Source organism: Rhinopithecus bieti, unplaced genomic scaffold (assembly GCF_001698545.2).
Source record: "Rhinopithecus bieti isolate Rb0 unplaced genomic scaffold, ASM169854v2 scaffold_16175, whole genome shotgun sequence".
NCBI classification, from domain to species: domain Eukaryota; kingdom Metazoa; phylum Chordata; class Mammalia; order Primates; family Cercopithecidae; genus Rhinopithecus; species Rhinopithecus bieti.
The window spans coordinates 51,202-63,614 of NW_016808491.1; the positions used below are offsets into that span (position 1 = coordinate 51,202).

At 45.7% G+C, this 12,413-nt stretch overlaps 1 protein-coding gene across 2 annotated transcripts in view; it reads right to left on the reverse strand.

Annotated features, from left to right (window-relative positions):
* Positions 1–3,291: 3,291 nt before the first annotated feature.
* The window catches only part of SNX30 (sorting nexin family member 30), a 125,073-nt gene continuing 115,951 nt past the window's right edge, over positions 3,292–12,413 (reverse strand). The window contains exons 9-10 of one of the 2 annotated variants that reach the window (XR_001888123.1): positions 8,985–9,505; positions 3,292–8,851 (exon numbers count right to left, since the gene is read on the reverse strand). Coding sequence is in view for 1 of the 2 variants with exons in the window: in XM_017886752.1 (XP_017742241.1) it covers positions 9,446–9,505 (60 nt within the window). In the remaining variant the exon portion in view is untranslated. Of the gene's footprint in view, positions 9,506–12,413 lie in introns of both variants that reach the window. The other variant, XM_017886752.1, reaches the window with a different exon arrangement.

The following is a 12,413-nucleotide window of genomic DNA, read 5'->3' on the forward strand; positions in this document are numbered from 1 at the left end:
TTTCTCTTCAGAGTAAATGGGGATAGCTGTTGGAAGGTGTTAAGCAGGAACACGGAGTGCTTAAATTTGCATCTTAGAAACAGCTCCCTGGCAACACTGAGGACAATGAATTGGTGGAAGGAGTGAGCAAGCTTGAAGAAAGGAGAAGAGCTGCGAGGCCCTTGCAGTAAACCAGGTGAAGGACAATGGCAGACTGACTGCCCAGCCTTAGTGGCTCAGGCCTATAATCCCAGCACTCTGGGAGACCAAGCTGGGAAGATCACTTGAGGCCAGGAATTTAGCACCAGCTTGAGCAACAGAGTGAGACCCCCATCTCTACAAAAAAATTTAAAATGACCTGGGTGTGGTGGTGTGCACCTATAATCCCACCTACTCAGGAGGCTAAAATGACAGGATTGCTTGAGCCCAAGAGTTCAAGGCTGCAGTGAGCTAAGATTAGGACACTATACCCCTCCCTGGGTGAGACAGCAAGACTGTCTCTAAAAAATAAATAAATAAAAAAAAATAAATAAATAAAAAATAAATAAAATTAAAAATGATAGCAGACGTAAGGTAAGAAGCTATAAACATGGAGAAAAGTAGATAGACATGGAAAAATATTTGGGAGCTAGAGGCTACAAGAGTTGGTTAATGGATGGATGCCACAGGCTGAGGTAGATGGAGGCCAGAATGACTCAGATTTGGGGCTCAGGCCACTAGGAAAAAGGTAGCACCCTCTCTCCCAGAGTCTGGCAATATGAGCAGAGCAGATAGGATGGGAAAGATGAAGTCAAGATCGTGTTCAACCTCTCCAACCTTACTCGTCAATATGCTCATTCTCCAACTCCTTACCTTCTACTCCAGCCTCTGACCAGCTCCTCAGCCTGAATGAATCCAATCCTTCCTACTCCTGAGAAGCCTCTTACTGCTTAGAGAAATGTCCTTCCTTGTCCACATTGACCCTGCTATAAACTTGTGTTTTTTAACCTGAGCTGAGCTCTCAAAACCCAAGTATTGGCTCCTTTTCAACCCCACCTGTCACCAGGGTAGGAGTTTCAAACCTTGTCAGCTTTCCCAGGGTCACCATTTCTTCTAACAGATGCTCTCACCCAGTGGTTCTTGGGCCAGCAGCATCACCTGGGAACTGGTTAGAAATGAAAATTCTGGGGTCTCACCCAAGTCAAATTCTAGGACTGGGGCTCAACAATTGGTGTCTCACAAGTCCTCATTGAAGAATCACCATTCTCACCTATGGGGCCCAGTTTTTTCTCAAGAATTTTCCGAGTCCTCCTCCTCTCCCTGCATCCTTAATTTTTTTTTTTTTTTTTTTTTTTTTTTTAAAGACAGTCTTACTCTGTTGCCCAGGCTGGAGAGCAGTGGCATGATCTCAGCTCATTGCAACCTCCACCTCCTGAGTTCAAGCGATTCTCCTGCCTCGGCCACCTGAGTAGCTGGGATTACAAGCACGCACCACCACGTCTGGCTAATTTTTGTATTTTTGGTAGAGACAGGGTTTCGCCATATTGGCCGGGATGGTCTCAAACTCATGGCTTCAAGTGATCCACCTGCCTCGACCTCCCAAAGTGCTGGGATTACAGGCATGAGCCATTGCGCCCCGCCTGTATCCTTAATTCTTGAGACCCCCAAGGTCCTGTCCTTGGTTCTCTTCCCATGCAATCTAGTCCACTCCCATGGACTCAAGAACTTCATTTCCAACAGCCAAGTCAACATCTCTACCTGGATTTCCTCAAACCTAAAGCCCAACCAAGTTTTCCTTCTCACACCCCACCACCTAAGCTCATTCCATCTTTTTTGATTTTTAATTTTTGTAGACACAAGGTCTATGTTGCTCAGGCTGGTCTTAAACTCTTGGGCTCAAGTGATCTCCTGCTGTGGACTCCCAAAGTGCTGGGATTACAGGAATGAGCCACCACGCCCAGCCTCCATCTTTTATCTTTCTCTTCTGATTTTAGCTAATGGCATCACCTCCAAATCCCAGGCTGGCTATCTCCCAGTCATCTCCGGTCCATTCCCCTCCCCTCTAAGTCTCTTAAATCAGCTATTTTCACCTCCCTTTATCACTTCTTGCCACGGCTTTTGGCATCTATTCCTCTCCATTCTCCAGGCCTTCAGTCTGATACAGTCCTGCAGTATTCTATTTCCATCATCTTCTTAAAAAGAAAACAGGGCCGGGCACAGTGGCTCATGCCTGTAACCCCAGCACTTTGGGAGGCCAAGGCAAGTGAATCACTTGAGCTCAGGAGTTCAAGACCAGCCTGGGCAACATGGCAAAACCCCATCTCTGCGAAAAATACAAAAATTAGTCGGGCATGGTGGCATGCACATGTAGTCCCAGCTACTCGGGAGACTGAGGTGGGGTCACTGCTTGAGCCTGGGAAGCAGAGGTTGCAGTGAGCTGAGATCATGCCACTGCACTCCAGCCTGCATGACAAAGCAAAAGAAAAAAAGAAAAAGGAATATCCTATTAAACAAAAAAACTGGCAAAACATACAGGAAAGATTCTCCTTAATATTTAAATTGGCCATATCCTTAATATTTAAGGATAATATCCTAGTAGCCTTAATATTTAAATTAGGAAGTGTTTAGAAAGGGGCTATCCCAGTGAGAACCTGCCTGACATTTAAGTGCTTTGTATACCATATTGCCAGTCCTATCAACAACCCCACATGGAAGTCTTGTTTTCATCTCAAAGATCATAGTACTAAAGGTTTAGCCAAGTGTGACTTGCCTAAAGCCACATAGCTAGTAAGTGGAAAAGCTGAGATTTGATCCACGATCCACGTCTTATTCACCTTGCTGCCTTATTCTGTATCAGTGCAGTCTTAGATTAATGATATCTGCTATCAGTAAGTCAAGTTGAGCACCATTTTAAGCATACTCAAGTTCAATGCATTACCATCATCAGGTCAACTTAACTGGCCCTGACCCAGAATATAATGTTGTGCTTTGCTATGGGATAATGCAGAAATCTTTCATGTAGTAAATACCTCGGCTGGCTGTCAGCCTGCCTGCCAATCATGATGGCTACTACATTAGGAAGTTTCTTCATCTCCCCAGATTGGTGCTGATGTGGAAGATGTAGAAGAGGGTAAACTGAGGGTAAATTGGGCCTATAAAGAAGTGAAGAAGAACACAAATAGTTCAATTATATATATTTTCTCCTGTTGCTCTGTATATCTTGATTCTTACAGGCAAACCGATAATGTGTAAAGAGAAAATAAGAAAAGAAAAAAACAGGCACACATGTTTTTCTGCCTTACAGAAAGGTACAAATGACCACATGACTCAAGATAAAGAAAGCATCTTTTATGGGTTTATTGGTCCTTTAAGTTAATTGAAGTAAAGAAACTTTAAATTTACAAGCTAATATTTATCAAGCAATACAAATTCTTTTACCTCAAAATGTAATACTAATTCCATAGTAAACAACAATTTTTTATACACAGATATATGAAAAAAGTGGACAAAAACCTCGTGCCAGCATCAAAAGTCAACAAAAAAACGACTCTTTACATTTTACAATCACTGGTTCCAATCAAAAAAAAAAAAAAAAAAAAAAGGTGACATTCTTTTTAAAGTTTGGTAGCTTCATGAAACAAAGACTTCCATCTGTAAATAAATCACTTGCTCATCAACACACACTCTCAAGCACTTTTTTTTTTTTTCACAGCTTTTGTTTTGGCATAATGGCAGCATGGAGAGAAGGTAACATTTACAGGCGGACTTCATCAAAACCTCAGAAGGTTTTATTTTAAAATTTTAAACGTAAAGAATGACTCTTAAAATAAGAAATAACAGTCCATAATGTGGACATGTCCAAAGCCAAAGTTTTTAATCTCTTCTTTAACAGTTAAAATACAAGTTAGAAAGTTTGCTGGCAGTTTATTTCACAGGAATATATCAGATGGACATCATCTCTCAATGCACTCCTAACTCACAGCGATGAAGGGAACAGGCACACAGAAAATACAATGGACAGGGAATCCACCAGACAGGACCCAAACCTCAGGGATGTCCAGGCCAAAAGCGCCATTAAGAGATGCTGGTTTGTTATTGGATAAAGGCCCAGATGACAGAGCTACTGCTTCATCACACTGATTCACATTTCAGTTTGCAATCCACTTTCCTCTCTCATTTCCACATGGAGGAAAAAAAGTGATTTTCCTTTCCTACTCCCAGTATCATTTCTGACTGAAGTGTTGGTCTAAGACTGTGAACAATCCTGTCCAACAGGGGTGTTGCTAGGTGTCACCTACTAGGACCGGCCTATAGAGAGCCCAGAACCACCTGATGCAGGGGTGCAGCTGCTGACAGAGAATATGCAATTCTCCTCACCACTGGTACTAACACTAAAGGCTCTGCTAAAATGGACTAAATTATGTGAGTCAACATCATGTTTTCTGTTTTTGGCATTTCAACCCATGGAGAATTTCTATCTGAAACAAGCTGCTCTGAGGCTTGAAGATACCCGCCCCCCGACCCCCAGTATCTTCAAAAGCTGTTCTGCAGAATCAGGAGTAACATTTAATACTGCTGTCATCTATAGAATTCTTTGTTTCTACATGATTTGTCGCTGCCAATACTATATCTTCTAAAATCAATAGTATGCCAAAAGGCACTAATCTTTCACACTTAAAAAAACAAAAAAACAAAAAAATAAAAAGGTTTTGTGGTCCCTGTGTTTCCTTACATTATCAAAAATACTATTTGGCAAAAGCAGTACTTAGTTTTCCCCTCCCCAAAGCCAACCCTAGTGACGGCCCTCACTTTCTTGCTTGTTTCTTTAGGGGGCCTGAGGACTGACTATGTTAGATCTCCATATTATTGAAGCTGAACAACTGATGACATTTCTAAAACTCTTTCTACCCAGGACTTTTAAAACAGTAGTTGAAGAAGAATAAGGCATATTAGTAGGTAAGGACGAATTCTCAAAAAAGTAGAGTTGGGCTTTTAACAGTCTGTGGCATTTTTTTAAATTCTAGATTTGTTGGTTTTCAAGTGCTAAATACACAGAATGTTTATATAGGAGACAAATATCTTATTGGTTTGTTATTTTCTTCAAAGCACTTATTTACAGACTATCTATAGTAGTAAAACTACCTGGAAAACATATTTTTCTGCCACATAGAAAGGGTTAGACAGTCATACTTAGGATGCATCTCAAATTTATGGTGAAGAAAGAACAGACTAACCCTCTGCGACAGAGCCCCCACCCCAACCTTTCCAACACAGACAACTTACACACTCTCTGATACGTGTAACTGTGAGGAGACCAGGCATCCCTCAAACAAAAAGCTGACAACCTACAGGGTGGGTTGGTGAAAATTTGGATTCCTGGTTTATTCACTGAGTTGAAAAAATCACAAGGCAGAAGAGAACAATTCCAACACACCCAATGCAAGCTGTGAGGCTGGCCCAGGAGAGAACATTTTCCTCAGATTTACTGATAAATGCCTCCTGCCATCTGACAGAGAAGACATAAGAAATGAGAGGGTGTGTCCATCTGCTGCCATCTTGAAGGCTTTTGGAAGTGAGACAGGAAATCCAAACTCCCAACCTAAGTTTGTAAATGAAGGTGGCCAAAGCAGGGTTGCCCCAGCCCTATAACTGGATCACCCAGTTTCCACAGGTCCTTAAAGTAGGTGTCTGGGAAGGTGGAGTCCAGATTGGTGTGTCCTGTCCTGACCACAGGCAGCCCATCTTCTGAGAGGAATCACCCCTCAGTGCAACCAGCAACCCATCTGGCCAGACTGGAACCCAGTTCTAACCCACCCCAAGACGCAAGCAGAAGATGCCAACACAGGCCTTGGGGGTTGCTCTTGACTTCCCTCTTCCTCCTCTCACCAGCTCAAGACAGACTGTAAAGAATGACTGTCCCATAGTCCAACAAATAGTGTCAAAACAGAGCCCGATGCCTGTGATTTCAAAGCTAACAATGGCAGGACCAAGTCACACAAACTCCGGATGTTCCTTGGGCTGCCATCCCAAGAGAGAAATTCCACTTGCAGACTGCCACATGGTCATCATGCCCTCCTTTAAAGCAGAACTTCCTGTCATTTGATCACAAAAGGCAGCCTCACACGAAGTGAGCAGCCAGTGTGCCTTCATTCAACTTCCCCATGTGGAGTGGTAACTGAGAAAACCATTCAAATCAACAACGTCTAGAACACACTCTGGGTGGGGCTGAAATCTGGCATGAAAACAGACTTAGCTTACAGTCACCATGATCTCCAGGTCATGCCAGTTTATTTCAGCTAAAGAAAGGTGTCTGGTGAGTTGAAGGAACGACATGGTGAAATATGGAGCCAGTCATCTCCATAATCACACTTTAAGTTGAACAGGAATCATTATAAAACTTCTATTAAAGGATAAAACCCAACGCTAAGCCTGGTTGGGTGGTATGTTCCCTCCCCATTGAGGAGTAGTGGTTCCTTGCTCTGAGCAGAACAGCCTAGAATGTCTGTGTAGATCTACCACATTAGTAAGAAAAAGCAGTGCCCATGCTTGCTACAAACCACAAGGCTCTCTTAAACATCACTTGCATCTCTAAAATCTAATCAGTTCCTAGGACTCCTCTCCTCTGTCTTCCTCTGGATTTTTAACCCAGGCGAATGAAATCTATCACTTCCCAGGCCTGGGGTAGCTGCTAGGGAGGGCCTTGCATTCCACCGCCACATGTATTCAAGCCTCAAAACCTATGTCTGTCTGCTTGAGGTAAAGTAAAAAATAGTAATAATAAATATTTAAGAGAGGAGTAGTGATCTCAGGACCACAATTTTGTGGAAGCCAAGAAGGATGGGGTGATGAAACCTCTACAAGGCAGTCTTTGGCCCTGAAGCCTCCGTGTGACACTTCCAGGGAATATCTCCTGTGTGCTTGATCAAAATGATGAGGCAAATGGTTGGGGCTGCTGGCCCTCAGAGGCCTGGGGGAGTCTGCTTCACCACCTAACACACCCTTCCTTCTGGGCCAGCCTCCTCACCTCATGAGACACCAGCCTGGAGGCTGGGAAGGAATCCTTTCTTCAGAAGGACTATTTCTCCCAGAAAATCCGTAATGTACTCTGGACTTCCTGGCTTTGCTATCAATAACATGCCAGGACGACAGAAAGTCTGCCTTGTTCCAGATCTTCCTGATGTCTCACAGCACAGGGCATCACATGGGGACCAAACAGAGCAAGACCAAATCCCACGGTCCCTGCCTCCCTTCAGAGCCAGCCATCTGCCTCTCACTAGGAGAGGGAGCGACCGCGTGCATCCCACGCCCGTTCCCACATCTCCCAGTGAGGAACCTGATGAATTTTTTCAAGTGCTGCCTTCTTTCCCAACTAACCATTACACAGGAATGTTTCCGGGCTTTGGCAACTAGCAGACAGTCAGATTTCATTTTCCTGTAACTCCAGTTTTTTCCAAGCATTCATTGCACTGCACATTTGTAAAGCATACCTTCCCCAAGGCAGAGCTTCCTATGTTCCCAAAGATGAGCATTTGCTGCTGGGCTGGTCTGGCGTCTTCTGCCAAATATCAACAGAGGGCTGTCAACTTGCCATTAGACATACACCCTGATTCTCCCAGCACAGTGTCAGGTCAGACCCAGGCGTCCATACCCACGCCAACACGATGGCTTAGAGGTAGAATGAAGCACAGAATCACTCGGGGGTACATGGGTTGTTCTTACCTTTCCACATCAATGAGTCATTTCTAACTATACCAAACTGAAAATTCACCTCAAAGGACTTGAGAATGGCACAAACAGGGTTTAACAGTACAGGCAAGTACCAATTGATTTAAACGTTATCATTTAAACTGCAACATTGTCAAACACAATGAAACAGAACCAAGCCGTCCTATGCTGTCCAGCTGTGGCATCAACAGCACCACAGGCTTGGCCGATGCGAGGATGACCTGCAGTTAAAAGTGGGCTTAAGCGACCTTGACAAGCTGCCCGCTGACCAGTATTTCCAGGTGCACTTGCATCTGAAGCAGCATCTTACAGCTGTTTCATTAAAAACAAAACAAACAAAACGAGCGCTTATTTGAGGCTCAGATTTGTAGTTGTACAGGGATGAGCCGTGGTTGAAAGAACACAAACATGACATGTAGCTTCATTTCAGCAGAAAAAAAAAAAAAAGGAGTTGGAAGATAGATCGTTGGTGACTGTTTGCTTTGTGATCTAAGAAGTAAACCTGGTCATCGTCTGAAATGCAGCCTGGAACCACAGTCAGCAGTCCCCAGGAATCTGGCTGCACATTGAGGAGACTTTAGCTTAGCTGGAAACAAAGGGCTCGCCGTTGTATTTGTCATTTTCGAGACCAGTCCAGGTACTGAGTTTCCTTCCTGACCAGGAAATGTTAAGGGTTAAAGCACTTTATGTAGAACATTCACACTGCGTTGATAAATTTCGACTGCATCATAACAACACGACATACCAGCCCCTCACCAAAGGCTTGCCCAGACATTCAATGGACACAGGAGGAAATATTAAAGTAGGTATTTTTGGTGAGGTAAAGGCAAATTGCACAAAGCTGACACAGGGTGTGGAGCTTGGTATATGCCCACTGATCTCAACAATGGGGGAGCTACTCTGACTTCAAGACAATAGGTATTTCCTAACAGGTCTAATCCCTGCTCTGATGACAGTGAACAAGCAAAACACTGAAGACTTTCACAGAAAAAAGAAAAAAAAAAGTATTGTTTTCATTTTACAGAAAAGTTTCCAATCGATCGCATTCTAGTGTCAGAAACGAGCTTCGGGAGCATTACCCTGAGCTTCCCAAAGGCATCGCAGGAGGACGAGGACGCTGGCTTGCTCATTCAAGCATGGACGCACATTGACACTGATTTAAATGTCCCTGTGTGAAACAGAAACAATAAGACTCATCACAAGCAGGCAGCAGGCCACACTCACAGCTACAGGTCACTGTACGTTAAGGACTTGCCAGGGAGGCACCAACGTCCCCTAGGCCAAGACGCGTCAATGCTTACAGAGGCCAATTCCAGAGGCGCCAGGTTTCCGCAGAAAGCAACAGCTGCCTTCTGTTCCTGCCTCCTCCTCCTCCTTGAAAAGCAGGCCCTGGGTTCTCTCCCACCACAGGCAACTCAGCTGTCCCTAAAGAGGAAACTGTCATGAAATGCCAGAGCGTCAGCTGCAGGTTGTCTTGTCCCTTGGTTTCAAATTTTCGTAGTGCTTCACTGAACAGGTGCCTTCATGACACGGAGGTATGCTGCTCTCGCTGAGAGACGATTCCAGCCTCACAGACTCCAGCATGGAATAAATACTAATTGAAAACCACTGTGGGGTGAAAGGTGGGGGAGGGAAAAATACACAAAGGAGAGATGCTTCTGTGGTTGTTTTCCCAGCGCTGCATCTCTGGCACTGCAGGAACATTCTGGTATGGGGTGCCAGGCTCTGTGTAGGTAGAAGAGTCTCCGTCCCAAGAAGGAACTTACTTGGCCTCTTGTTTCTCCTGCAGTAGTGGAATAATCGACTCCCACGCCATGAGACACTGGAAAGACAACAAACACACATAGTATCAGCTTTGAGTTTCTGATTTTGGGTCAGCTTCTCAATTCTGCTCGGATCTACCCTTTCACTGTGGATCCTACTGGGTCACCTTTGTCTAACGATGCCTGGATGTATCCTCCATAACTATTACAAACAAGGAGGTAACAAGTGTTTGTTTGGAATGTGTCACCCCATCTTTATGAAAGACAGCAATATCTCTGCAAGGCTTAAATGCCTTCATGTTGGTCTGTAAAGCTCATATCCAGTGAATGGAAATGGATTCGCTGGAGGAAATTCTTTTCCTTTCAAAAAAGCAGAAAACAGCCCAAGCAGGAAACCCCTGAAGAGGCCCTAGGACCTCAGCAGGGATGGAGACACTGCTCCAGGTATGGGTGGCGCTTGTGTAGGATGGAAATCATAGTTGGAGCAGGCCAGCCACCTGAATCGGAGCAGGTGGAAAGCCCACTCTTTCTCACCAACCTCAAGTTTGCTTGTTTGAGCCACACCTGAATCTCCCAAAAGGGAACATGGAAGAGGGAAGCCGGTGTTTACTGAGTTTTATTATGTCCAAGCACGGTGACATACTTTACATTAGTTATCACCAGTCCTCACAGCTCCTCTATGAAGGAGAATTATTACTTGACACATACACACTGATTTCACGGATGGGGAAGACAAGACTCAGGTTAAATAACTGGCCCAGACACACAGCTTGTCCATGGCAGAGCTCATGATTCCCCCACTGATGCTCTCTCCACTACACCAACCTCTTTTCATCCCAGATCCTTGTGAAAGGCCAAGAACTCAGAACACTCTGGCATTGTCCTCTGAGAGCAGAAATAATTCTCCCTTTGGAAAGTCTCTTGCATAAAGAGGGCAGGTGAATCACACAAGGCTTTTTAGTAGCAGCCCAGGGTTGAAGGAGGACTTTGTACTGAGTCATTTAAGAAGGAGTTCTGAGGAGGTGGGAGGAGTTTCGGGGAAGTGGAGAGGGGTTCTGAGAAGGCAGGAGGGGTTTGGGGGAGGTGGGGAGAGGTTCTGAAGAGGTGGGGAGAAGTTCTGAGGGAATAGGAGAGGTTGTGAGGCGCAGGAGTTCTGAAGAGGTGGGAGGAACTGTGAGAAGGTGAAAGGAGTTCTGAGGAGCGGGAGGAGGTGGGAGGAGTTCTGAGGAGGGAGAAGGAATCCTGAGGAGGCAAGAAGAATTCTGAGGTGAAAGGAGTTCTGAGCAGGCAGGAGGAATTCTGAGGAGGTAGGAGGAGTTCTGAGGAAGGAGGAGGAGTTCTGAGGAGGTGGGAGGAGTTCTGAGGAAGGAGGAGGAGTTCTGAGGAGGGAGGAGGAATACTGAGGTGGGAGGAGTTCTGAGGGGGGAGGGGGAGTTCTGAGGAGGTGGGAGGAGTTCTGAGGAGGGAGGAGGAATCCTGAGGAGGGAGGAGGAATTCTGAGGAGGGAAGAGGAATCCTGAGAAGATAGGAGGAATTCTGAGGAGGTGAAAGGAGTTCTGAGGAGGGGGGAGGAGTTCTGAGGAAGGAGGAGGAGTTCTGAGGAGGTAGGAGGAGTTTGGAGGAGGAGGGAGGAGGAGGAAGGAGGAATTCTGAGGAGGTGGGAGGTGTTCTGAGGAGAGAGGAGGAATCCTGAAGAGAGAGGAGGAATCCTGAGGAGGTGGCATGAGTTTTGAGGAGGTGGGAAAAATTCTGAAGAGGTGGGAGGAATTCTGAATAGGTGAGAGGAGTTCTGACGAGGGAGGAGTAATTCTGAAGAGGTGGGAGGAGTTCTGAGGAGGGAGGAAGAATGCTGAGGAGGTGGGAGTTTTGAGGAGTGAGAAGGAATTCTGAGGAGTGGGGAGGAGTTCTGAGGAGTGGGGAGGTGGAATCCTGAGGTAGGAGGAGTTCTGAGAGGGGAGGAGGAATCCTAAGGTGGGAGAAGTTCTGAGGAGGGAGGAGGAATTCTAAGGTGGGAGAAGTTCTGAGGAGCGGGGAGGAGTTCTGAGGAGGGAGGAGGAATTCTGAGGAGGTGGGAAGAGTTCTGAGGAGGGAGGAGGAATTCTGAGGTAGGAGGAGTTCTCAGGAGGGAGAAGGAATTCTGAGGAGGGAGGAAGAGTTATGAGGAGGGAGAAGGAATTCTGAGGAAGGAGGAGTTCTGATGAGGGAGAGGAGTTTTGAGGAGGCAGAAGGAATTCTGAGAAGGTGGGAAGAGTTCTGAGGAGGGAGGAGAAGTTCTGATGACGGGGAGGAGTTCTGAGGAGGCAGAAGGAATTCTGAGAAGGTGAGAGGAGTTCTGAGGAGGGAGGAGGAGTTCTGATGAGGGGAGTTCTGAGGAGGTGGGAGGAATTCTGAGGAGGTGGAAGGAATTCTGAGGAGGTGGCAGAAGTTCTGAGGAGGGAGGAGGAGACGGGCATCCTAGGTCAAGCCAGAAAAAGGAGTGGTGAAATTGCTTCCTGATTCCTCCTTGGTGACTCTGAGGTTAGAGAAGAAGCTAAACTCAGAAGCCCACCTTATATACAGAAGATGGTCTGGGGTCTGTGGCATTCCAGGTCCTGCTCTCTCCCTAGGCCATCACTTCCGATCTGCAATGGACTTTGTATGTCAGCCATGAGAAACCAAGGCCATACCAGTTTTCTATTTGGTCCTCAAATGTACCAAACTCTTTCCTATCCCAGGGACCTTGCATATGTTGTCTTCTTTACCTGGAATATATGTTCTCCAAGCCTCTGTCTCTGAGACTCAGATGAAATGTTATTTCCTCAGACTGGCCTTTCCTGCCCACTCTACCCACCCCTCCCACCCTTAGTCTGCATTATGCCCCCTGGTATTTTCTCCCCCTGTTTCCCGTTCTTTCCCTTATCTCACTCTGAAGCTGTGGGCTCCTCTGATGAATACATACCCTCCACAGGGCAGGAATCCTGCTGTTTA